The sequence below is a fragment of the Triturus cristatus genome, chromosome 11 (assembly GCF_964204655.1).
Source record: "Triturus cristatus chromosome 11, aTriCri1.1, whole genome shotgun sequence".
Taxonomy (NCBI): Eukaryota; Metazoa; Chordata; class Amphibia; order Caudata; family Salamandridae; genus Triturus; species Triturus cristatus.
Genome location: NC_140594.1, coordinates 856260348 through 856287857, shown reverse-complemented (window position 1 = coordinate 856287857; position 27510 = coordinate 856260348). Strand labels below are relative to the sequence as shown.

The following is a 27510-nucleotide window of genomic DNA, read 5'->3' as shown; positions in this document are numbered from 1 at the left end:
GTATTACCACTAATGTTATCTTGGGACAAGAGCTGGGGTCACCTAGGGGAATGCGCTCATTGGCTCTTTAGCTACAGTGTTTACGCAGGGCCCTTTCCTGGTCCCATCAATGGATCAGAGTTGCCAATCAAAACTGATATGATGTGTCAATCATGCTGTGGTGTGTCTGGCCCTCGGTTTCAGTAACTCTGGCTCTGGGTGCGAGAAACAAAGCGGGTTGAAGCCCCCATGCTGACTTTTTTTTTGCGCATCATTCGAAAATGTGTCGCTTTCACTTTCTTCAGCACAGAATCCGCAGAGAGCAGTAATTAGAAAGACTTTCCCTCATTTTGAGAAATTCTTGCTGCCCTTTCTCGACTTCCTCCTTTACTCTGCCGCCGCCCTCCCTCGCTTGTGATCCTTCCTTCCCCCATCGCCCTCAGTAGCTCCCGGAGTCCAGATCCCAACTTACTGCCTTGCCCGTGCTTCCTGAGAGCACTTGACACCTCCCAACTTTCATGGAGCAGACAGAGCGAGAGGAGTCGAAGAGCGAAAGGAGAAAGAGAGCCGATTGGGCCTTATACGTGGAGCCCGGTCACGCTACTTAAATTGATAGCACTTTGCATGGACCAGCAGGTTTTTGTGCTATTCAATCTTCGTTTGGCTCCTAGCCTTGAAGAATTTGCTGTTTGGCACCACGTGATGTAAAGACCTTCAGGCTGCCCTTATATTACCCTGTGGTGTGTAGAGTGGCACTCGAGGAAAGCCAGTTAGTAATGTATGCTCAGACACCAGCTCTGAATGCCAACTTTCCCTAGCTCTGTGTTTTGTAATTCCGTAATTCTAGCACCAGACAAAGCGCTTAGTTAACCAAAGGGCCCTCTAAAGTGTGCCTAAATATTTCCACACTGCCATTAGAGTTATTTCCCAGCGAGTAACACCGGAGTATTTCATGAACTTTGCAAATTCTTCACCATTGATTGGAGAGCTGTTATCTGTTTTGGGTAAATTAGGACTACCCTAGGCTGCTGGGGCTCTGGATTTGGTAATACTGCGTCAGCAGTAGACGACACCTAACCCACCAGTGGGAGCCGGAAATACTTGTCAATGAAGACTCGTAGTGTTAGGAACTTAACATTACCAGAGACACATGTATTTAAGTGGGGTCTCTGCACCTTTTTTCATAAAACACACAGAGAAATCTGGACCAGTATATCACAAGACTTTATTTCAACCCGATCTACTTCAGAATATATGCAAACATTTCACCTTTGATATCAAGTAAGTAGTGCAACAACTATGGATAAACAAAGAGTAAACAATGTAAAAACAGCAGACTAATACATTATGTTGATTCCTTTCTTCTTCAGGCTACTAATAATATTTAGCACTGAACAGTCTGCCATTGCGAGAGATACGGTGCTTCTAGCCACAGCATGGCTAGTCACCAGTGACACATGAAGTAACAGGAGATGTTGTAGCACCCAAGATAATGTGCTGCATGGCTAAATACTTATAAGGTCCCAAAGGCGAGACCTATTGGCTATGCCAATGCTTGTTTCATTGTGCATTGAGCGAGATTATTTGCGGAGACTCCATGGCTTTGTTCCACTCTGTGTAATGGAGGGGGCGTGTGAAGTCTTCTTCTCCATGTCTGGCAAAGGGTGCTAATGAGACCCCCACATGTTCTCTGGTGGTTCTATAGAGCCATGTAATTGTGTTTCGTCCAACACCCATGGTAAGTAACATGCGTATGACGCATGAATGGGGAGGTTCCTCACCCACTGTGTGCCACAGGAGTCAGCATGCAGCTAGTAACTGTCCATGCAGGACGAACTGCATTGGAGCAAGTTCGTAATCTTGGCTGAGCTGGTCGAACGTAAGCAGCTGGTGGTCTTGAGAGAGGGAGCTCACTGTAACTATAGATTTGCAGTGCCAGATCGCGAGCTCATCTGCTGTGAAGGACCCGAGGATCTTCAGTAGTCCTTGTATAGGAATATCAGGGGCGTAAGGTAGCGTTAGGAGCATCAGTTGAAACATCCGGGTGAGACACATCCGGGCTACCCAGACATGTAGAGACGAAGAGCTGTGTAACGTAATAGAAGGCAGTGGAATCTGCTGAATAATATGAATGGTAGGGGCCCTCTTCTCTGCTGGTCTCATAGAGATTTTTGCCTGCTAGCCAATGAGACACCCATTGGAGTTGTGCGGGGAGATAATAAGATGCGAAGGAGGGGGCGCCTAATCCACCATACCCCACTGGCAATGGATAACCATTGTTTATCATCTCAGAGCAATCTTCCGAGCATCAAGTCCAGTTCCCAAAAGGAGCAGGCGGGTAGACGGAACATTGACAAAATAGTTTAATAGCCAGGGGAAGACGATAACTTTCGATCAGGCAATCTTGTCCGTTAGGTCTAGGGATCGGTGCTTCCAGAATAGGGTTTGGGATTTTAGGGCGGTAAGAGCCCGTTCAAGTTGCCCTCAAATAGTGGTAAAGGCGGATACCTAGGTGCTTCAGCTATAACTGGTGAATTTCAGTCGTTTTTAAACTTTGAAATGTTACTTTTTAACTGAGATTTTCACCTAACTATAACACTACTTTCACCTTTATTTTTTTTTCAGTGAATGTTTGAGATTTTTTAAAGTAAAATAGGGTGGTATTACCACACATAACTATTTTAAGATACTACTCTAACTCATAGTGCTTAAAAAAGACGGTCACCTCTCCTGTGGACCTGGTGAGACTTAAATTTTTTTTTTTTTTAACACTGCGTCGGGGGGGGGGGGGTCGGGGAAAGGGGGGGGGGGGGGACTATGTTGTGCTCCTGGGAAGGAGAAGTGATTATTAAGTACGTTTTTTCAGGGTGCACCAGTCCCACCTGGGGCAACCAGAACTTGCTTACATTGTTTCTGTTTTGCTTTCAGCACGGGGAGCATACTCACGTGCTGCTGCTCCAATTTTTTCCCACCCAGGGCACCCAGATCATCTTTTAACAAAAATATATTATTAACTAGTATCAGCATGTGGAGTTCACTCCAGTGATGCTGAGCCGGCTCCTGTTTGCCAGCACACTCAGTGCTGGTGCGGGAACCGGCACATTCCTGCTCTCTGTCCAAGTGTATATGATGTGTGCGCCCAGCTCCCCAAGTGACTTGGAATGAGAGGGCACACTGAAATGTAAGTGTTTCCCTGGGTCCTCTGTGGAAAAAGGGGCCTTTGGGGACACTTAACACTTTGGGGCGGTATACCCTATGCATGCCTTCTCCCCCAACACATAAATGCTTTGGGGTCTTGGGACCCTTTCATAATGTGACATTCCCATGGGTGATTGTGACCCCTGGGGACACTTTTTACTTTGTGGTGAATGCCCCACGTGCGTATATGTGGCAACCCCGGGGGTACGGGGTGGTTTTATTGGAAAAGGGCACCTCACACTTAAAAAAAAATAAGAATGTTGGTGGTACCACAGTAATCCCGTGGTACAATTAAAAAGTCTTTTGGGGTTTTGGCTTCATAGCGGGGTCCCTAAGAGACCCACCCCACAAGGTCTCTGGGGTCAGGTTACCCCTATCCACCTCCCCATCTGTTAATTTTCTTTTTCATGTTGACGCAGGGACTGAGTCCCCGAGTTCTAAAATAGCTGCCTGTCCTTTAATTTTTAAATGCCTGCATGCCCCCGGGACCTCACCCTCTCGGGGGCTATAATGGAAACAAGTGCAAGAGACTGTTCTTGTTCTTTTGCTTACATTTTTGCCACAGATTTGTACTTTTGTTTCGCTGGCCCAGTCCCTCTGGGACCCCCAGGACCAGAGCTGGGGGGGGTCAGGGTATCACCACCACATCCTCCTCATCCTCCTCCTTCCACCTCTAACTACTACCACTCCCTCTCTCCTCCTCCTCCTTCTCCCTCTAACTACCACCACTCCCTCTCGCCTCCTCCCTCCTTCTCCCTCTACCACCACTCCCTCTCTCCTCCTTCTCCTCCCTCTAACTACCACCACTCCCTCTCTCCTCCTCCTCCTTCTCCCTCTAACTACCACCACTCCCTCTCGCCTCCTCCCTCCTTCTCCCTCTACCACCACTCCCTCTCTCCTCCTTCTCCTCCCTCTAACTACCACCACTCCCCCTCTCCTCTCCTCCTCCTCCCCCTCTATCTACCACCTCTCCTCCCTCTAACTACCACCACTCCCTCTCTCCTCCTACCTCCTCCTTCTCTCTCTAACTACCACCACTCTCTCTCTCATCCTTCTCCCTCCTCCTTCTTCTCCCTCCTCCTTCTTCTCCCTCTAACTACCACCACCCCCTCTCTCCTCCTCCTCCCTCTATCTACCACCACTCCCTCTCTCATCCTTCTCCCTCCTCCTTCTCCAACTACCACCACTCCCTCTCTCCTCCTCCTCCTTCTCCCTAACTACCACTACTCCCTCTCTCCTCCTCCTCCTCCTCTAACTACCACCACTTCCTCTCTCCTCCTCCCTCCTCCTCCTTCTCCCTCTAACTACCACCACTCTCTCTCTCATCCTTCTCCCTCCTCCTCCTTATTTATTTATTTATTTATTTAGTATTTTATAGAGCGCACAGCTACCTCCAACGGAGGTGTCCCAGCGCTAAAACATTATCTCAGAAGAGTCAGGGGAGTTTGAAAGGAAGGTTAGAATTAAATCGAGAGCTGGGAAAAAAGCCAGGTCTTTAGTTGTTTCCGAAATAGGGGTTCTGACGTCAGAAATCTTAATTCTGTGGGTAGCTGATTCCATAATTTGGAGGTGGCTACTGCCAGGGCCCTTCCTCCTGTGCGTGCAAGGCGAAAACGGGGGCAGATCATAAGACGGAGATGATTGGATCTGAGGTTTCGTGATGATTGTGAAAATCTCATTCTGCGACGTATATAGAAGGGGCCTTGATCCGTGAGAGCTCTAAAGGCCAAGGTTAAGACTTTGAATTGGATGCGCAGTTTTATTGGGAGCCAGTGAAGTGCAATCAAGTGGGGTGAAATAGAATGACGATAAGGAATATTACGAATTAACCTTGCTGCAGCATTCTGAACTTTTTGTAATTGATTAATGAGGTAAGTAGGAGCACCTACGTACAGGCTGTTGGCGTAGTCTAGATGAGCGGTAATGAGGGCATGGACTACAGTTTTTCGGGAATCCAACGGTAAGTAGGGGTTGATTTTTTTTATCATACGTAGCTTCCCGAAACAGGCTGAGGTGACTTTATTGATTTGAGTCTTACAGGAGAGGGAGGTGTCAAATTGAAATCCTAAGTTATGGGCGGCTTGAACAGGTTCCGGGGGGGGTGGTTGAGTTCAGTCGGCCACCAGAAATTGGAGGGTAAAGGTGATTTTTGATTAAAGAATAAGACTTCAGTCTTATCTGTATTAAGCTTGAGATTGTTGGCAGACATCCAGGAGGCGATATTAAGCATACAGAGGCGAAAGTTGTTAAATGATTTTTCGGTGTGGTCTTTAAAGGAGAACACCAGTTGGGTGTCGTCTGCGTAAAAAGTAACTTTGACGCCACAGGATTCAACTACTTTTGCCAGTGGTTTAAGATAAACATTAAAAAGGAGTGGGCTGAGGGCAGAGCCCTGCGGAACGCCCCAAATCAGAGGTTTTTTAGAGGAGAAAAAAGATCCCAACATCACTTGTTGTACTCTGTTAGTAAGAAAAGATTTTACCCAAGAGAGTGGTGAGCCGCCGATACCTACTTCTTGCAGGCGAGTTAGAAGTTTGTCATGAGAGATGGTGTCAAATGCCGCGGATAGGTCGAGGAGGACCAGCATGGCCTCCTCTCCCCTATCCGTGCATTCTCGAATCGACTCGGATACCTCGAGTAGCGCTGACTCAGTACTATAGTCTGGTCTGAAGCCTGATTGGGTATCGTGGAGTAAGGAGTTGGATTCCAGGTAGTGGGACAGTTGTTTTTGAACAATTTTTTCGAGAACTTTTGCGGGCTTGGGTAAAAGTGATATCGGTCGGTAATTATTTAAACAAGTAGGATCAATACCGTTTTTTTTCTGGATAGGGATTAGAACTGCGTGTTTCCAAGCGGAGGGAACAACTCCCGTGAGAAGAGAGGAATTCCAGATGTCAAGTAAGGGGTCGATGATTAGGGGGGCAATTTCGTTCATGATAAGGGCAGGGGCGGGGTCCAAAGGGGAGCCCGATTTACATTCCAAAAATAAATTCAGAGCAAGCTCCTTAGTAAGTGGTTGGAATGCAGTAAAAGCCTGTTTGCAATTGGAGGCAAGGTCTTCGGTGATGTCGGTGCTATTCTGAAGAATAGATGCTGCGATGTTTGCAATTTTTTCTGCAAAAAAGTTTGATAGGTTTTCACTCAGTGCTTGGGACATAGGAACTGGAGTGGACAGAGCACTGGGATGAGTGAAATCTTTCACTATATTAAATAGGGCCTTGGTCGAGTTTTTTGCTTTGGCAATAGTTTTTGAGAAATAGGTGCTCATGGAGTCGCGTTTAAGTTTGCGAAACTCTTTAAGGCCTTGTCGGTAAAGGGCCTTGGCTCCTGGATCATAGTCCTGTCTCCAAAGTCGTTCCAACTTTTTGCACGTGCTTTTGTGTGCCCGTAATTCTAGAGTGAACCATGGGGCCGAAGGTTTTTGTCTGCGGAAAGTGAGGATTTGTAAAGGAGTAACTTTCTCAATAGCTGTCGTTAAATCACTATTTAATATACGCACCGCTTCATTGAGATCGTCCGGAAGGAAAGTCAAATTGTTATTGTAGCTCTGCTCTAGGGCAATAGGTGTGAGTTTGTGCCATTTTCTGCCCTGAATTCTGATAATAGATTCTTGTTTGACAGTTTGGGTCAAATGTAGCTCGAAAGATATTAGGAAGTGGTCAGACCATGACAGAGGTAGGGGGGGATGGATTATTAATTTCTCGCAATTCGAGAAAATGAGGTCAAGGGTATGACCTGCAGTATGAGTGGGGCCTTTTACTTTTTGCATCATGTTTATATTTTGCATAGATTCAAGAAGTTGAGTTGCGTGATTACAGCTGCTTACATCAACATGGAGGTTGAAGTCTCCCAGTACCACCCTCTAACTACCACCACTTCCTCTCTCCTCCCTCCTCCTCCTTCTCACTCCTCCTTCTTCTCCCTCTAACTACCACCACTCCCTCTCTCCTCCTCCTTCTCCCTCTAACTACCACCACTCCCGCTCTCCTCCTCCTCTCTCTCCTCCTCCTCCTTCTCCCTAACTACCACTACTCCCTCCCTCCTTCTCCTCCCCCTCTAACTACCACCACTTCCTCTCTCCTCCTCCCTCCTCCTTCTCCCTCTAACTACCGCCACTCTCTCTCTCATCCTTCTCCCTCTTCCTCCTTCTCCTCCCTCTAACTACCACCACTCCCTCCACCCTCCTCCTCCCTCTAACTACCACAACTCACTCTCTCCTCCTCCTCCCTCCTCCTCCCTCTAATTACCACCACTGCCTCTCTCCTCCTCTCCTTCTCACTACCACCACTCCCTCTCTCCTCCTCCTCCCTCTAACTACCACCACTCCCCCTCTCCACCTTTTCCCTCCTCCTCCTTCTTCCTCTAACTACTACCATTTCCTCTCTCCTCCCTCTCTCCTCCTCCTCTCCCTCCTCCCTCTAATTACCACCACTCCCTCTCTCCTCTTTCCTCTCCTTTTCCCTCTAACTACCACCACTCCCTCTCTCCTCCTCCTCCCTCTATCTACCACCACTCCCTCTCTCCTCCTCCTCCCTCTTCCTCCTCCCCCTCTAACTACCACCACTGGGTGAGAGTTGCCACATGCAGGTCACAATTTATGTTTGTTGCTGAGTAGTTTTTTAAGTTGACGAGTCCTTGGTTAAAGGTTTTAGTGTGTTTTGTACAATCTAAATAATTAGAGCTGCTTGTAGAATGTTATCCTTTTTCACTGATAGAAATCAACAGTAGTGATGCCTTTTTTTCATTAAGGTTGAAAGCAACTTACTTGTGAATTCCCTCAGAAATCTACCTTGTTTCCTTTTTTGTTTAATCTTTACCTATGCCCTCTGGCTTCACTTTTCACAAGGAGGTTGCAAGAGTGATATTTATATGCAGACAGTACTCAGCTTATTTTTGGTCGTCCCCCATTCCAGAAGAAAACATTTAGAAGGGCACGATGACAGCCTTCTCTTAGCTGTTGTGTCCACAACTCCCTGTTGTATTTGAGTCGATTTCTTGCATGTGGATCCATATGAGACTGAGATTCTTGTGATGCCTCAGTTGATAACTATTTGGCATCCATCCTGTTGGCCCATAATCATTGGCTTCCCTCTCATCCAAGCAATAGAGGCTTGCCGCCTAGGGGTTCTTTTGCACAGCACTCTGTTGTAAACTTAAGTTTCCAGAGTAGCCAAAATGTATTTTCTTCAGCTTAGAACCCTGAAAAAGAGTCTGCCTTACATTACACCTAGTATACGTATTTCTGTTGTAAATGCCCTGGTTCAATCTAGTTCAGATTATACCAATACAGTCTACCTATATGCTCCCCGAAAAACTCCATTGACTGCAACCTATTCAGAAAACTGCTGCTCACTTGCTGACTGATACAGATAGAAGTGCTCACATTACTCTGTTGTTCAGATATTGTGTTGGCTCTCCATTAAATCCAGGATGATCTCGAAGGCAATGAAAATAGGCCCTAAGGCAGTCTTTGCCAAACCTCCAGACTTCTTAGCAAAAAGATTTACCTTGCATCTTTCTGCTCGCAATCTTAGGTCAACCATTCTCTTCTTCCTTGACATCCTGATAACACATGCTGTCTGACTGCGCGTTTTCTCTTAGCAGCCACCTTCTGTTATGTTATTTTAGTTCCCAGAAACGTAGACATATGTTACAATCTATACATAAAATGTAGCATGACATGGTGAGCCTAATGAGATTGCTGTAGGGAAGCTGTACTGTTATGATGATTGCTGTAATGAAAATATTTAAAGCTGTTGCTTGGTTATTATGTGCTTGACTCAATGGAAAAAAATTAAGAGCTTTTTTAGTTGCTGGTCATACAGTGCTCAGGAATCTCTCTTGCCTGTCCTTTCAGCGGTTGATGAGCAGAATGCTCAGACCCAGGAGCAAGATGGCCTTCTACTTGAATACTCCTCAGAGCTAGGAAAGAATCCGATAAGTGAGGACCAGGTGCACTTGCATTCGCCCTATAATACCACCACAGAACCTTTCAAAGTGAGGAATTACCGAAAAGGTAAGAACCCTGGGCACTTTCATGAGACATTCTCATCCTCCCACTATTTCTACCCATGTTGAAACAAAGGGATATTCTTTAATATGGACGCTTGGCCGGCTGTCTCCAAAATTTACAGACACTGCCCTTATATTTCTGAGGCTCCTGCTTGATGAACATGTTGATGAATCACCCTTATACGTAGTATTTCTGAGTTATTTTGAACTCAACAGTCCTTCATTGTCAAATGCAGGGCATTACCTGGCAAACCCTAGAGCATCAGGGACCACATGTACCTAGCTTTTTTGAGCTATCAAAAGGCCTGATTTGCAGAATCGGGCCGTTTACGACCGTGAAAAAGCCTTTTTCTATGTACAATCCCTATTTTGCGATTCTGTAACCTATTACCAAGTCGCAAAATAGGTTTACGATTCAGTACTAGGTAGGAGCGATTTTAGGCAAGGGAATGTATGAATGTTTTTTGACTGAAATGCAGTCAGAAAACATTCACTTTTTGCCACCACATACAATTTGGTGTACCCCATTCGCAAATGGGAAGGGGCCCACAGGGGACCCCTTCCCATGGACCACTGTCTGCTCTTAAAAAATTAAACTGAAGCGTTTCATTTTTCTTTTTGAAATGCATCCCCTTTATCTTGAAAGTAAATGGGCTGTATTGAAAAAATGAAAGTTGCTGTATTTCAAAGAAAACACAGACATGGTGGTCTGCTGTCCGCAGCAGGCCACCATCCCTGTGTTTTGAGCAATTCCCAGTGGGTACCTCAAGAATATTAATGAGACCCACTGGGAATCGCAAATGAAACTCTAAATAGTTTGGTAGATTTGAAATTGCTAATTTTTTTTTGCAATTCACGTGGAATCGCAACTAGGAACTCACAATTTCAAACGTTTGTGCATGTGGCCCCAGGTCTGTGTTGCTTTCTTTCAGTCATGCCTGTCTTATGTGCTGTATTTTACAGGTACTAAATTGCAATGTGAAAGGTTAATCAACAAAGGAAATCTGACTCGGGGGAGCTCTGCATCCCTTCCTGCAGAGACAGGATACCGGGACAACCTGCCAATGCTAAACACGAAAATCCTCTGCCCACGTAAGTACATTTTCTACAGCGTCTTTACTACCTTCTCCCCTCAGACATTTCTGAGATTCAGTCCACATCATTTTTCTCTGGAGAATGGCATCTGCTCCTCTGCCAAGCGTATTTCTTGTGCTGCACTCCTCATGTTGCTGCCTGTGTCCCTCTCTTCAGATTGCTGCATGTGCTCATCTCAGCAGTTTACTAACTGCCCTCTTCTCCCACCAAGCAATATTGTTGCGCCATTGACCAGGCTGCTGCCTGTGCTTCTCTTTTCTTTGCACTATTTTAGTCTTGTGAGATGCTGTATATTGCAGGCTGGGCACTTAAATAACATTTTATCAATATCCCTATTAACTGTGTTTAACCAGTCCCAAAACGAAATATGTAAAGGCTGCAAGCTAGATACACTCACTGAATACCAGGGTAAAAGACCTTGTATTACCAAGAAAGGATTTCATGCCAAACCAGATTTGTAAATTGTGAATCCCAATTAGAGATCATTCAGTAACTGAGAAGAACCCAGATAAAGGAACTGAAGTTACACGTCCAGAATAATAAACACCAACAAGAGCTTAACAGTAGAATATGGTATGAAGAATACAATTTACACATTCCTACAGACATTTCCATACACATGCTGCATGGTAAACAAGCATTTGCAATGCAATAGGTCTCGCATTTGCTATAGTTTGAGCTATTGGCATTGTAGATTACAATGCTTTTTATTTCTGTGTGGGTTTTGAAAACAAATAAATAAAAGGCATTGTCATTACAATGCCAAAAGCTTAGACTCTGGCAAATGCGAGACCTATTGCATGTCAGCATTCTATGTCATGGTGAAGTTAAAGTTGTTCATGCCAATGTGATGGATGAGAGAGATCTACGCCAGAGTGATGTCAGAGTGTTGCCTGGCACGTTGATTTCAGGAGTTTTGTGCCATGTCAATAGCACAGTGTTCCATGCCAAGTTTAAGCAGGCCTGCCAACTAAAAAAGTTCACAGTGAGGAGGGGCCACGACCGAGGAGAGGGAAAGTCCTCATGCTGAAAAGTACCAAAGAGGCACTTTTGCCCCTCCCTTCTCCCAAACCCCCTCCTTCACTAAAAGAAAAGAAGCTTATTCAGGCTGGTGGCGATGTTCTGAGGTTCTTTTCACAGCTCTTTAAGAATGCCAGCAGTTTGAAGCCTCAAAAAACAAGCTGGAAAACCACTGTTTACATTGGTTTTCAGCTTGTTTGCCCTGCCACTGTGTGATATGGGCTCCTCACCGGGTGACCGTGTGAAGGCAGCTGATATTGTGTGGCATAAGGGGGCACCATCTGAGTTGGCAGGTCTGCTATGGTGATGTTGCAATGTTTGATGTCCCTCATAGCTTGGCTGACAGTTGGTGCTGTTGGCCTCTGAGCTGAGCTGAAGTAAAACCATTGCCCCTGTTTGAGCGATGGCCTATATGCAAACTGAAGTAGCATGTAGTAAAGAAGGTCTGTGTCTGATATGGGTGGTCCCCTTTTCACTTATTCCCTCAGCGCCAAGCCAGGAAGCACAAGGTGTGGTCCAGGGATGAGTTCCAGGGCAGCTCTGGCTGTCCCCGAGGAAGCAGCACTATTCAGAGGAGGAGGAATCCGGGCTGAGCAAGGAGGGGTGAAAGCAACAGCAAACCCCTGAGACTCCAATGTGATGGATGAGAGAGATCTACGCCAGAGTGATGTCAGAGTGTTGCCTGGCACGTTGATTTCAGGAGTTTTGTGCCATGTCAATAGCACAGTGTTCCATGCCAAGTTTAAGCAGGCCTGCCAACTAAAAAAGTTCACAGTGAGGAGGGGCCACGACCGAGGAGAGGGAAGGTCCTCATGCTGAAAAGTACCAAAGAGGCACTTTTGCCCCTCCCTACTCCCAACCCCCCTCCTTCACTAAAAGAAAAGAAGCTTCTTCAGGCTGGTGGCGATGTTCTGAGGTTCTTTTCACAGCCCTTTAAGAACGCCAGCAGTTTGAAGCCTCAAAAAACAAGCTGGAAAACCACTGTTTACATTGGTTTTCAGCTTGTTTGCCCTGCCACTGTGTGATATGGGCTCCTCACCGGGTGACCGTGTGAAGGCAGCTGATATTGTGTGGCATAAGGGGGCACCATCTGAGTTGGCAGGTCTGCTATGGTGATGTTGCAATGTTTGATGTCCCTCATAGCTTGGCTGACAGTTGGTGCTGTTGGCCTCTGAGCTGAGCTGAAGTAAAACCATTGCCCCTGTTTGAGCGATGGCCTATATGCAAACTGAAGTAGCATGTAGTAAAGAAGGTCTGTGTCTGATATGGGTGGTCCCCTTTTCACTTATTCCCTCAGCGCCAAGCCAGGAAGCACAAGGTGTGGTCCAGGGATGAGTTCCAGGGCAGCGCTGGCTGTCCCCGAGGAAGCAGCACTATCCAGGGGAGGAGGAATCCGGGCTGAGCAAGGAGGGGTGAAAGCAACAGCAAACCCCTGAGACTCCCTGTTCTGTGCTTTTCTTCAGGTGCAGCAACTATCAAAGCGGTCCCACCCAGGGTTGGACTGAGAGAGAAAATAGGCCCCTGCACCCAAATAAAAGCGCCACCCATTAGTGAATCAGACGGTTAAAAAAGTGACCCATGTCTGAAAATTGGGGCAGTTTGAACTCGTAAAGACACACTGTATGAGTGTTTTGCGAGGTATGGAAGACTGCAAGGATTTGAGTTTTCTACAACCAATGTTTGGTAGCAATAAATACGTGTCAGTTACCATAAAACAGGCCCACACACAGCCACTAAAAACCAAAGTACCACACACTGACCTGTCAGACCAGCTTCTCAGGCACTCCCTGATTGCCCTATAGGCCTGTCTGACCCTGCCCCCAATTTAAAAAAAAGCTGAGAGGGAGAGCAGTGGAGAGGGAACCATGTGCATTATATTTTATTGTAGCATTTGTAAAATGTGTCACTATCCTGAGGAGGCCCAACATACTTCCGGTGATTATGTAAGAGGTAGGTGGTTGGGCTAATGTTGGAGTACTAGCGTCCTCACATCCTGTGATTCTGAGCAAATCAGGAGGGTGTGGGGGTAACAGCCAGAGCTGCCGACTTTGGAACTGGAGAACCATGCTCGAGTCTCGGCGTCGGTTCAACATCCTGTGATTCTGGGCACCCCACTAAATCTCCACGTTGCGTACCTTGAGAGAGAAAAAAAGAATGCAACCTCGTGTGATGCAATCTAGTGCTCGTGTACAGAGTGACAATGCTCTTGGGCCAAGTCCACGCGACGTAATACTGCAATAAAATGAAATACTAGGAAGATGTTGCTCTGCTCGATGTGAAAGGATGGCAGGGTGCGGCCCATGTGGAAGCGCTTTGAGCGCTGTGCGCGGGGTTTGCAGGACAAACGTGTCCTGGCGAAGGATGCCTGCGCTTAAGCATGTAACAAAACAACAAAATGCATGAGAAACAGAGCCCCTTTGCGAATATTTACTATTTTGGAGCGGCTCCTTGGCATTCTGTACCGAGCAGAATGCACACAAAACAGATGTAGGTGGAATGTGAACATGATCAATGACCCACAGGCAGCTTGTTTAGGGGAGAAGTATAAAGGCAGGGCGCCGATTCCAGCCTCAAGCTGTGAGGCAGTCTCACATCCCAAGCATCAAAGAAAAGGCAAATAAAGTTAAAGAACACGTCTAAAGGGCACCACCAGTTCACTACCATGTACATACCCATCCTCTGGTACACAGCGCGTTGCTAACTCTCTTTTCTTCGACTTTGAGTGTATGTTGATAACACTATGTTTTACATGACGCATTGTGCCATTGTCTCCGTGGCGCCATATCAGTGCTATAAAACAGAAATATACCCCCCAAAAATGATTCCTTCTAGATATTATGTTTTATGTTGAAAGCAATTTTATCCCATCTCTCTGTCAAGCGTCCACGAGATGGCGCTGTCCCATGACCGGGCGATGGCCTTTTGTTATTTCCCCACAGACGGGACTCTGCTCGCACGCCTGCCGCCTTGTGTTTACTGCGTTATTAAGAGAATCGTGGAGGACGGGGGCGTAAAGCTTCAGTTTTATGGCAAATGCTGCTAAAAAGCAAAATATTGATAATTGCTGGCCCAGCTCCTCTTTTAGATTATAACCTAGTTTACTTTGGTTGGTGTATTTGATTGCTACGTGTCTAACTCCTAGGTATTGAAAACATGTTATCTGTCCTAGATTTTTGGAGAGAGATGGCTGCGCACGTGCATTAGCAAGCACGTCACATACCTTCAATGCCAGCATACCACGCTGCCTACAATATGCCAGGAATTACCACCTTTAGGCCTGCACCTGCGTTATGCTACGGTGGGCACAAACACCGTGGGTGATCATGTGGGAGCCAAGGATGCCTCTAATACGTCAAGAAGTAACGCAGTGGTGCAAAGGATGCCTACAAAACCTATGAATGGTTACATTTATGCCAGGGTGACATGCCACAGTTTGGCGCAATGGTGTATGGATGCCAACAATATGCCGGTAATTAGCTCCATACAACCACAATTACCATTATGCCCTGGGTGGGCACACGGGATGCACACCACACACCACACGTCACACATGAACACCATTCTGTAAGGGCCAGTGTTAGTCAGAAATAGGAACTACCGCCATTGTGTCAGACCAGAATGTTATCAGGGACGAGCAATGGGCGTCCTCCCAGGGAAGGCCGTAGGTTGGCGAGAATTACAACCGTTCTGCGAGGCCCAGTACTTGTTCCCAACCCTTGTGCCTCGGCCAGACTTTCACAGTGGGCACAATATCGCCCGCTTCTCCTGCACGCACACACACTCAAAAAGCGATCGCAAAAGCAATCGCTATTGTAAAAAAAAAAAAACACACACGCTAGTGGTGCGTGCGCGCGCCACAGCGAGCCATATGTTTTCAATTATCGCACCTGTGTCTGGGCACGATAATTGAAACCACATGGGCTTTGGTGCACGTACCAGACACCAGTAGGCCATGGGCGGAGCAATGCGCCCGCCTTTGGCCTATTGCGTGCTCTGTTTAAAAAAAACACGCACTCAAAGCCCAATAACAGAAGCCAAAACTAAAAACACACGCACGAGCGTGTACAATTCCAGGGTCCGTTTCGGAACCCCGGACAAAAGGACTCTCGCTGCGTGAGCAGTGCCGCGCTCTGCATCGCTAGGTGCGAGACCTAAACAGGGCCTTTCTGTGCTCTTACTCTTCTGATGTTAGGCACACAAGTATGCATTTATCCAAGAGGTTTAGATAAAATTTGACTTAGCTCTTTGAGAAGCAGCAGAATAATAGCTTTGAAATGTTGGGGCAATTTGTAAATTAGGCATTATTCTATTCAAGGGTGTACTTTATTTTTTTTCTGCAGCCTTTCCCAAGTAGCATTAAAAAGTTAATATATAAAGTTGGCTTCTGGTTCTAAACATAAAGTCTTTTATCATGTTTTTGTTAATACTGTTGCAGAGACTGCCCTTAGATTTAGGCATAGTGAGTATGCATTTATCGAAGAATCTTGGTGCACACTGTGTTTAATGAAGTCTATATTTGAGGCTATCTACAGCGGACCTATAAACAGTATTGGGAAGTAGCTCAAATCTTGTCAAAGCTTTAAATGGAAGCCAGCATAACGTGTGAAAGATCAGCTTCATGGGCAGCATCTGCCTTCGCATTTTGTTGATACTGCCTGTGACCTGATTTTGAACTGCTTGAAGGCAATTTAATGAACTCTGATTTACACCGTGTCTAACACACTGCAAGCTTATTTCAATTGATAGTTTGAGACTTTGGACCAAAGGTGGCTCAGAAAAAGAAAGGCTAACCCTCTAAAACAAACTTTGAACAGTAGAAGGACTAGTGGTTGGTGTGCTTAACCCAGTGCTACATGGATACAGAGGATCAATCTAAAGTTTTTACTTTAATAAATGTGTGTGTGTTCAAGTTCGTGGCATGACAGTGCAGTGCATTAGTGACAAAAAGTTTCTTATGTATTAACAAAGATAAGACTATGTTTTAGTATCATTTCAGAGTTAGCTAGCTAGTTGGATGACACTTCTCTGGTCTCTTTTTTGAAATACACAAAAGCTGTATTGCTCATTGTACAAGCATTATTAGTTGGGTAATCATTTGCTATTGTGGTTGGATTCTGTGCCAATATTAGTACCCTCCCTAAAAGAACAAAGGACACACTGGTAATAATTATTCTCGTACGGAAGCTAGCTGGGCCTAAATGGCATATATTTGTTAAGGCAGTACACCTCGGTGCTTAAAGCATCTATCATGTAACCTAACTGTGCGTGGTGATGCTCACCCTGCAAGAAATGTTTTTAGATTTCGTATTAATAGATTCTTTTATTTCGGACATAAAAATAAAACATTTTTTCCAGCCATGCATAATACTCACATTATTTCAGTTCATTTAGACATATAAAGCAATAGAAGTTCATCTTTTGTTCATAAAAATATCCAATATTATTCTCGAAAAAAGTTTTTTCGAGTCTGAAAACGTGGAGAACATGAGCTACGGGCTACCATGCCATCCCTGGCAATGTCTACTGTTTGAGAAGTCTTCCGAATATTGGATTCTCAGCTATCTGTATTGAATTATACATATGCCAATGTGAATACCCTCTTTATTTCTTTGTGGAGCCCTGAAGAAGTCTCTTTTTAGAGACGAAACGCATCAGCTATGATCTTCCGTTCTTATGAAAATGTGAAATAAAGTGAAAAGTCTTTTAAGAAACTTACATTGATGATCTGGACATCTTCTTGTGTGCTCACTGGTTTTTGAATGCTTAATGTCGAATTGTTATAATTTTTTAAATAGTGCTGAACCCTTTTGTGTCTAATGTTGTAGTAGGACTTGTTCCTAATTAAGGAGCATACAGGGGAGTGCTCCTTGGTTCCTTGCACTATATGATACCTCAGGACACTTTTTTCACTTGTCAGGTGCGGTTTTCAATAGCCTCTACCCTCTTTTCATTTGCATTTACGTTTTAAGATTATGTCAACATTCCCTTGCTTGTATGAGTACCCTTCTTTCTATCAGCCCCCTTCTTTCTATGAGCCTCCCTGCGAGAACAAAGACGCAGCATTAATTATTCTCCTAAGGAAGCTAGAATGACACAATTTCTGTATATTTCCTGAAGATTGCTGAGTCTATCATGTAATGCAATTTTGTAGCAAAGGTCTGGATCATATAGCTATTTTTCTGCAACAACAATACGACTAAATTGTCACTGACTGCAAAAACAGTCCGTAACATTTTTAACAAAGCTGTCATCCTCTGAAATAAAACAGACTTTTCATTACATCTAAAAGGCTGTAACAAAGACTCCCTTAAGAGCGCCACAAGAGGAAATGAAAGCAGCACTATATGCATGGCAAAGTGATGTACAGAACTCGGTCTTTATAAACCTACACCTGTTCAGGACCTGAAAACATGCACAGTTGTGTGATGTGCATCATAACTCCACAAGAATGCCCTGTCATGACCTTTCCCCTTATATTTTAATCAAAAAGTCTCTTGCACCCCTTTCATCATGACACCATTTCAAATTGCATCCCTGAAGCTTTTTAGGTAAAAATAATTGTTGATCCAGAAGTAATAACCCTTCAAGTCTCCTGAAAATAGGATATCTAGGTAGACATTTCTGTTAAAAAACATATATGCACATCATCACTTTAATTGTTATAAAATATGTAGTCTCCAGATCAGTTGGAGCACTGAATTTAAAATAAATATTTGTCTTTTTTGAAAGGGGAAAAAGGTAACTGTTCAACACAAATTTCTTTAAAGATGCAATCTGGATAAAATATCTTTGATATTCTTCGAGTGACGATTGAATGTAACAGAATATAATTTTGAGATTGACCTGATTCACTTGACTTGTATCTAAATCATGTTTCCCCAAGTCTTCAGAAACCCAGGAGTTTGTGATCTTTCCATGTAGAAAAGTAGCTTACGAGTGCCTTATGGAATAACGCTTCAACAAACTCCCTAGCATCCGGACACTCCTGTTTATTCAGGATGAGGTATTTTTCCTCCACTCACCACAAGTTAATCTTCTCTGTGAATTGGTTCACTGCAAGTTTCATTTCTCAGAATTGGCCACAAGTGCTGGCGGTTTAACCAAGGTACAACACTTCAAAAAGCCATCCGGTTTTATGTTTTCAAACCTCAGTTCCTGCACAGATAAAATACACAGCATCCTCATCTGCATCTTGAAATCAGAAATAGTCCTAGGCCCCCTAACATTAGTAGTAATTGTCCAAGACCCAAGGTAAAAGTAATTCATGCTTTGAGTTGTTTTTTCCTGTAACCCCAGCCTTGTGTTCGTTCCCGATAGATATCCGGCCTGGAATGTCTGGCTCCCTTCCAGGAAGTAACATCATCAGTCGATTGCTTATCAGCGCTGACCCTTGCATCTCAGAACCAGAAAATCTGTGAGTATTTGAGTTGCAGGTTTTGGTAGTGTAAATATAACTGGCTTTAAGGAGCTAACAACCAAATAAGAGGAAAAACTAAATGTGGTGGATCTAGAATGTCTGTCATGCCTAGCTTGGGGACTTAACGCAGGTCTCTGTAGGCCCTACAGTGTAAGTGGCCTCCAAACCCTCACAACATGACACCTGATGCAGGTTGTTGTATATTTGTAATACGGACAGCCTAAGTGATGTATAATGTGTGTGCCATTCACAAAATCCTGTAAGTGGAGTGCAACATTTGGCATCATTCTAGTGTCATTGATTCTCAAGGCTACTCAGTAGACAAAACAGGGAATAACTATGTTGTAATGTATATCATTGGAGGAAGGAGGTACTTAAGTACCAGACCAAGCGCATAGGAATAAGTTGAGAAGGCGAAAAGTAAAGTTGGGTGGGCACAATTAGGAGTGGCAGTGGTAGAGTTAACTATCTAAAGGAGAAAGGGAGAAAGGTAACATATGGGTGAGGTGGGATATGGTGGAGCCATTGAGTGGTCCATGGACATGAGAGAAGTAAGGCAGTATGTTGAGAAAGGGCAGAGCTTTACACCAATACTATAGGGAAAAGATTAAGATGAGGTTTTATTGCCTCAATATATTGTAGAGAAATCTAAGCTGAAGATAGAGTAGTGGTTACGTCCTTGGAAGAATAGAGGATAAGCCTCAACATTTGGGAGTGTGTGGCAGCCAGATAGTGTGAAGGAGTGTGGATTAGAGAGCTGATGATGAGAGAAATTATTATAGAACTCAGTGGAGACAAAAAAGGATGACCAAGGATTTATTACCTGAGATCAAATTTTCCAAACTAATTGGAGATTTAGAACGCAGATTCTTGAACTTATTGATAGATGCCTGGCACAGAAAGTAAAAAGCCGAGCCTGTTGACAAGTTCAGTGAGACAAGAATATTTAAGGGAAATAGAGGTCCGAGATTTCTCAAAAGAGGGTAGAATATGATGTATGTGGGAAAGAGTAAACCAGACCAAGTAGGGCAGACAGAGTGAGTAAATAGCTTTTAGCAAGGACATTTGATCTGAGATTATTGAAGCATTAGAGGAGGACACAGAATATGGAAGTGTCTGGGGAAATAATAGAGAGAAGTAGCTGGTTTCCACAAGATGAGAAACATACCTGAGAGTGTTGAATGGAGAAAATAAGCCAAATTCTGAGGGTGATAAGATTGTCTTAGCCCAGGAAAGAGAAAGGAGAGCATTGATCCCCTGAGAGAAAGTGGGGTTTCTAAAGCATATGGACTAAAAATCCTCTATGAGATTATTAGTAAAAGGCTGATGCACATGGGAGATGGCGGGTCAACACAGTCTGGCAAAATGGCTCATTGATCCAATAATCACTGCTGACATCTGAAGTAAGCTGCAGGTCTCAGTGTGAATTCTAAAGACTAACTCAGCCCTCCAGTCTTACAAGGTTAGTAAAATGACTTTATGGCTTTAACCAGCCGAATAAAGTTGATTTTGACTAATAATGAAACTGTTCTTGGTAATTACATAGTTTAAAACCGCAAAACAGTGATATGAAGTGATGCATACAAACAAGTTATTGTTAAGGCGTGACAGAATTCAAGGAATGTAGTCCATGTGGAAAGTTGTTCAGATTCCATTGACGAATGAAGGGAGAGGAAAAGGCAGGATGGGGAATGTAAAAAATAGATGATAGTATGAGTGAAAATCGAGGTAAGGAATGAGTAGAAAGGGTAACCAGAACTTGTGAGCGATTTAAAAAAAAAATGCTTTATGCTTAAATGTTGGGCTCTGAAGGGGAGAGGCACTTATATCTTTCTTTTTGCAGTGACTGTTATACGGAAAAATGTGTCATGAACAATTACTTTGGAATTGGATTGGATGCAAAGATTTCTCTGGACTTCAACAACAAGCGTGATGAGCATCCTGAGAAGTGCAGGTATGGTGCAGTATATTGAAGACAGTGTCCTCAATGGAAACATTTAACTTAAAATGAAGTGTTTGTGTTACCAGTGCAGTATATTTCACAATCAATAACCTAGCAACCCAGTTATCCTTAAAACAAATGAGCAACAGTTGAGAACCTTATTTTGCAGCTGTTTAATCTCTATCCATACATCTGTGTCATTTCGCCAGTGTTGAAATTCCAATGTCTGAATTTATGTGAAAGTATTTTACCCCCCTTTCCAAGACCACACGAGTGGTCTTTTTTAATGTCTGCCACTCTTATCTGCCCCTGGTTCAGCTAACATGGTGTTAGCAAATATTTTTCCCTTTCTTCGCACTCAAGGGATTAATATGGCCCCTATTCAAAATCATCGCCACAACTATTTATTTTAGAGCCGCAGTCGCCTATAGCTAGGGCCCAAGTGGATTTACCTCTACAGGTTCACACAACCAGTTATTGCCTATTTTGCCAAAACATTTATACTCTTTGCATACTTGCATTTGCACTATTCATATTTGAAAAAAATCACACATTTAGAGGAAAGAAGATATTTTATAAAGAAAGCCTGCTATTAAGTCCACTGTCTGATAGAGACTTCTAGTCGCAGATTCCTCACCTTAAAATTATCCCCAGGACTCAGACTGAGTCTGAAATTCTTAAACAATACCCCTGTGTGCCGGTCGGTGGTGTCACTTGGCTCCGCATTAGCATTGTCCTTGCCAGAAATGATGTACGCAGTAGCTATATTTGTGCCACCTCAGTGTTCTGATGCCAGTTCTTTCCTTTCCGCACCACATAGCACAGATCCTTGAAGAGCTACTCCTCAATCACTTTTTGACTGGCTTACACATCCAAGATTCGGACCCTTTAGCAGGGTGTGCCTTGGGGCTCCACCCTGAGTCCGCCCCTATTTAACCTATATATGTGATGGCTGACCAAACTTATTGAGGGTCATGGCGTTCGAACAGTATTCTACGCCTATGATGCCCAATTGTTTATTACACTGACTCCGGATAACAACCAATCAGCGGACAATTTCAAACTTTGTCTAGTAGACCTGGCCAATTGGATGAAGGACAGCTGCCTAAAACTAAATGCTACCAAAACCTACATCTTGGTGATAGGGAAACAATGGTCCATTCGGTCAACATCATGGTGGCCAAATGAGTTAGGCACTCTGCCTACTCCGAATTCTAAGGTTAAAAACCTAGGAGTCTTGTTCGATTCTACCTTATCTTTTGTAGACCAAATCTCCACTCTTGTAGGTACTTGTTTTGATACCTTGAAAATGCTCCAGAAGATACTGGGGCTTCGCTCGGATTGTGCAAAAAGAATGGTAGTCCAGCTGATCTTGGAATGACGGCTGGATTACTGTAATGTTCTGTATCTGGGGGCCTCTAAGAGGAGCCTTCAAATGCTCTAGAGAGTACAAAAGGCGGCAGCTTTTCTGCTGTTGAATCTTCCTACACGAGCCCCAGCGTGGTCAGCCTTGGCTAAACTCACTGGCTTCTCATTGAGGAGCGGATTTCTTTTAAAGCCATGTGCTTCGTCCATAGGATCCTCCATGGAAAAGGCCCTGGCTACCTCCTTCTTTTGATTTAACCTTATCTCCCTAACTGCTGTCTGAGATCAGCTGGAACAGGCCTGTCCAGTATCCCGAAATTTCACAAAATGCGTCTTGGAGGCAGCGCTTTTAGGTTTCTTGTAGCAGAACAATTGAAAAGATTGCCGTCCCATCTCAGATTAGAGCCTTCAGAGGTTCTTTTTTGGAAGCACTTAAAAAATTGGCTTTTCAGGAAGGGTCTTCCCCACTAACAAATAAGGGAGGTTTGCTACCAGTTCTGTCAATTGGAATTCAGCGCGGAGACACTCAGGATTGGAGTAACCAGGCGCTTTACAAACAGCTAACATAACATAACATCTGAAGGAATGCTCCCTCAAGCTCCTTGATGCTCGTTGTTGGACGACCATGCAACAATCAAGATCCCACATGCATGGAAGGTCCCGAGACCGCTTGTAGAGGCACACCCGACGGTCACTTTCATACTTGAAGTCATCATCTGGTAATTCAGACAAAAAGAAGTAGTCGAAGAGGTCTACACCTTCCCGTGTCCGTCCAAATCTTCAGACGAGATGTTGGCGACCATAACCCGATGCCTCAGCGGAGCCTCAACCAGGGTCGCCTCCTCACTTCCCCGATTTCCCCAGAGCAACCACCCCCTCAACATGAGTTCGTTGAGGCCATGCCCCTCATTTTTCGGGGCCCCAACCCCTCTGGAGCGCCTTTGGGCCCCATGGGTTTGGGAGGGGCCCAACTGGATTTCCGGCGGTGGGTACACCCTCGCCACCAGTCAGGCCCCATGGATCTGGTGCTGGATCCTGAGCTGCTGCACCAGTGAGAACGAGACCTTTTTTGGTACCCCCCCTCCTGTGCTGATCCCCCTGGCTCCATTAGCGCCCATCAACAATGCCATCCTCATTTTGTCTATGACAGGCCTGGTTATGAATGGAAGGGGTGTGGCAACCCTGATGAATATCTCCACCCAATTGATGGTATGCGGATCTGGCGAATGCCAGTGGGTTAGACAACTCACATGACACTAGCTTAGTCTCCCCTTCCTACTATGGCCACTATGGTGGTGCGTATGGCGGCTGAGGTCTTAGACCTTCAGTTGCCCTTAATGACAGTCCAGACTAACGTTTTGACGAGGTGCTTCAACCGGGGACTACCGCTTCCGAGCCCTTGCTCTCATTTAATGAATCCCTCCTCTAGGTCTGGTCCAAGCCTTGCACAGGGGCTCCTGTGCACAGGACGATTCCCCCCTCCACCAGGGTTCTCCAGTTTCTTCACCCAGCACCCCACTTCAGAGAGCTTGGTGGTCCAAGCCTCCACTTCCCAAATCAGCCTTGACATGTTCCTTTCCACTCCACCAGATAGCGAATAGTGTGGCTGGATACCTTTGGTAAAGAGAATGTTCTCTTCTGTCAGCCTAGCACTGCGGTCAGTGAAAACTGCGTGCCTCTTGGGCTGTTATTCCCACATGATCTGGCACTTGGTTGTGCAAGTACTGCCAATGGTCTCAGAGGAGGCCTAAGCCATACTCTCTTAGGCTATTGCTGACGGGAGAGATGCAGCACAATTCACCATTCGTGGTCTGGAAACGCTCACTGGGCAGAGCAATTTCATTGTCTGTGGCTCTTCAGCACCACCGCTGGCTGAAAACTACTAGCTTTTCCGGGGATGTCCAAGCATCTCTTATGGGCATGCTCTTGGATGGTACCCGTGTCTTCAGAGAGAAGGCGGTCTCAGCTCTCGAGTGCTTTAATAATAATAATAATAATCCACATTTGTAAAGCGCGAACAATCACCCGCAAGGGTCTCTAGGCGCTGGGGGTCGTCGGGAAGATTAAGCAAGCTATTGGCCAGAGTCACATGGTGCTGGGCTAATCTGCCGCCGGCGCCGGGGATCGAACCGTGATCCCCAGATTCCGGAGTCAGTCGCCCTGGCTGCGGCGCCACACCTCTTCCAGTCTTTAAGGACTCCAGGGTTGCAGACAGGTTCTTGGGCCCCTCGTCATCCCCAGTCCACCTTTCGCCCCTTTTGTGGTGACGGAAGGGGTTTCCAACCACATCAATACCCTCCCAGCCACCATGGCAAGCAAGCTTCCAGAGCTTGTAAATGTGCTTTGCTGAGTGGCCGTGCGCAGCCAAAGGCAAGCCCGTCTGCGCCCGGATTGCAGGCAGCGCCTGCTTCCTGTCTGTGACACTCCAGCTAACTCCCTCTCTTCTGAATATCTACAATACTATAAACATTCTGTCCCTCATTGTGGCCAGGTGTGGGATCCATCTGGTATCAAGGGCCCTTTATCCTGTATAAGGTGCAAAGGCGAGTTTGTTTCGTCAGTAGAACTGTCGTCTGCTACCATTCTGGCCCACAGCCCCCAAAATAAGTCACTACTCGGTGGGCTTATAAATGCCCACTCCCTTAGTAAACACGCACAGGAGGCCCATGATCTAATCGAAGAACTGCTAGATTTTCTATTTATTATAGAATCTTGGCTTAAAGAATGGTGCAACCCTGACATGGTTTCTGCCCTTCCCACTGGATACACCATCCTCAGGCAGGATAGGGATGATATGTGCAGAGATGGTCTGGCCATCATCTTCTGCGATATATTTCAATTCCTTACTTTTAATCTTGAATCCTTGAAAGGTGCTGCAAGTGTAGGCTTCTGCTTTAAAATCAGCCCCACTCAAACTGTTGCAGGCGGTTCAATTTATACCCCCAGCCACTTGGATCAGCGTTTCTTGCTGCCCTGGGAGAAGCATTGACACATCTTTTACTGCGTTTTGCAAATGTTACCTTTCTTGAGAATTTCAATGATCACCTTGAGACCAGCAATAAACTGGATGTATTGAATCTTATCGACACTTTAAACATCATTGGTCTCAATCAGTTAGTAACATCCCCTACACATACCGCGGGTCACACCTTGGATGGGAACTGTTCTAATTATCTTAACCTAGCAGTAGCAGTTCCCATCTAGCAGTCCTGATCGGATGACTACTTGATCCCTTATCCCAATTAAATCTGATAGTACCCCCATTACCACCACAACTATGCGTCTACACGCTCTTTGGAAATGGGGCAAGATGGCGACTGATCCCCAACTTAACCTCCTGCCTTGCTACCTCCGCTCCAAACCCAATGGGGAACTTAATTGATGACCTCTCTTCCTTTAACAGCTGGAGTAGGAACACAGCTACTGACTTAGTTTTAGAAATGGGGGTCTCTGGCAGGTAATGGTTTGCAACTTTGTCCAAAAATGGATCCTTCCTTCTAGTCAGGATAAGGGGGATACACTACTGAAATAACCTCTTGGTAGCTTGGCACCAGCAGTCAGGCTTATCTCAGAGGCAGTGTGTAAAGCATTCGCACATAATCAACAGTAATACAGTGAAAACACTTCAAAAGGACACCACGCCAGTTATAGAAAAATAACCAATATTTATCTGTGCAAACAAGACCAAAACATACAGTAATCAAAAATATGCACTTTGCAGGAATTACTTTAAAATGCAGTTCCTTGAAGCCAGTTGCTCCGTCCGGGGCTACAGCGGTGCTGAAAACAACAGAATCCAACAGTTCTGGCCGTTGTTAGTGTCAGCAGACTCATAAACAGTACCCTTGGTTCCGGCAAAGTGCGCTGGTGTGGGCTGGCCGTGGCAACCGTAGCAGTTGCTATGTGAAGCGTAGCGTAGCTTTGCGGCGTGTGATGCCCTCAAGTCGTGGTGCAGGCTCGATGCGCTCGTCTAGCGGTGTCGGTGAGACCAGGGCTGTAGTGCTGAGCGAGGCCGTGCTCGTTGTGGTGCTGACAGGTCACGATGCAAGCGACAGTGCCGGTTGATGGGAGCTTGCACTGGTCGGCCCAGACTGCGGTGTGGGACGGGGTGGTGTGACTTATGAGCAGTTCCCCCAAACCACGGTCTGGTCACGGGTGTCATGGTCAGCGGGCAGCGACGTTATCAGTGAGACCAGGGCGGCGGAGTGTAACCAGGTGGTGCGGAGTGCAGTGCCCACAGGTTGTGGTGCAAGCAGCGACTCGGTGACAGCGGCTGTCGTTGGTGAGACCAGGGTTGCAGTGCGAAATGTGGCGGTGCCTTTAGGACACGGAGCCCACAGCGGTGACGGTATTGGCTTCTTTCCCCCTCTGTGGCAACCGAAACCCACAGTTCCAGAGGTGAGTGAAGTCGTTGCTGTCCCTGAGATTTCGTGAACAGGAGGCAAGCTCTATTTCAAGCCCTAGTAGATACTTAGTAACAAGTGAAGAAAGTCCAGTCTTTTCACTGCCCAAGGCAGAAGAAGCAACTGCAGCCCAACCCAGCAAAGCAACAACACAGCGACTGGGTGGTACTCCTCCAGGCAGTTCTTCCAGCTCATCTTCTTGGAAGGTTCCTTGATCCAAGCGGGTTCTAAAGTTCTGGGGTCTGGGCCCCAAAATGTATACTTCATTTCTCTTTGTTCTCTTGGGCAGAGAGTATCTGTGCTCAGTCCAAACCAGTTTGGTCCTCTGGCCCAGCTTGCCGGCAGGAGATGGAGACAGCATTGTCTAGGGCAGACCAGGCCCCTTCAGTTGCAAGGAAATCTCCTCATTCTACTCTAATTGCAGCCCAGATCTATTCAGCCCATCCCTGACTCATTCAGGAAAGGCAGGACACACCTCAACCCCGCCCCAATGGCTGTCTGAAGAGAATGCACATCCCCAGCCCCTGTCACTCCAAAGCCAGACAGTCAATCCACAACCCAGCAGAGACACACAGGCTGGCTAAGCAAGAAAAGACCTTTCTAAAAGTGGTATTTTCAAACACAGAGCATAAAAATCATCTTTACTAAAAGATGCATTTCTACATTCTGAGTTCAGGCATACTAAACTCAATTTCTCTATCTTGTCCCAATGGGAGGATAGACCAGTATAATGTTACCAAGTATTACCCATTCTATCCTATGGGACAGATAGCCTTTTAACAGTGAAAAACGAAGTACACTGTAGTTCACTATCAGGAGTGTCACGCACACCAGGACATATCCTACCTTTCACATACACTGCACCCTGCCCATAGGGGGTACCTTGGGCCTACCTTAGGGGTGACTCACATGTAATAAAAGGGAAGGTTAGGGCTTGGCAAGTGGGTGCACTTGCCAAGTTGACATGGCAGTAAAAACTGTGTGCAGACACTGCAGTGGCAGGTCTGAGAACAGTTTTGTAAGGCTGCTTGTGTGGGTGGCACAATCAGTGCTGCAGTCCCACTAGCCGCATTTGATTT

General features: G+C 45.5%; 1 protein-coding gene and 1 long non-coding RNA gene across 5 annotated transcripts in view; one reads left to right on the top strand and one right to left on the bottom strand.

Annotated features, from left to right (window-relative positions):
* The window catches only part of DGKD (diacylglycerol kinase delta), a 755036-nt gene that overhangs the window by 430899 nt on the left and 296627 nt on the right, over window positions 1–27510 (top strand). For all 4 annotated transcript variants that reach the window (XM_085634674.1, XM_085634677.1, XM_085634676.1 and 1 more), the window contains 4 exons: window positions 9035–9193; window positions 10153–10281; window positions 18622–18718; window positions 20565–20675. In XM_085634674.1, the coding sequence (XP_085490800.1) occupies window positions 9035–9193; window positions 10153–10281; window positions 18622–18718; window positions 20565–20675 (496 nt within the window). The remainder of the gene's footprint in view (window positions 1–9034; window positions 9194–10152; window positions 10282–18621; window positions 18719–20564; window positions 20676–27510) is intronic.
* The window catches only part of LOC146785541 (uncharacterized), a 308594-nt gene that overhangs the window by 257178 nt on the left and 23906 nt on the right, over window positions 1–27510 (bottom strand). The window lies entirely within an intron of this gene.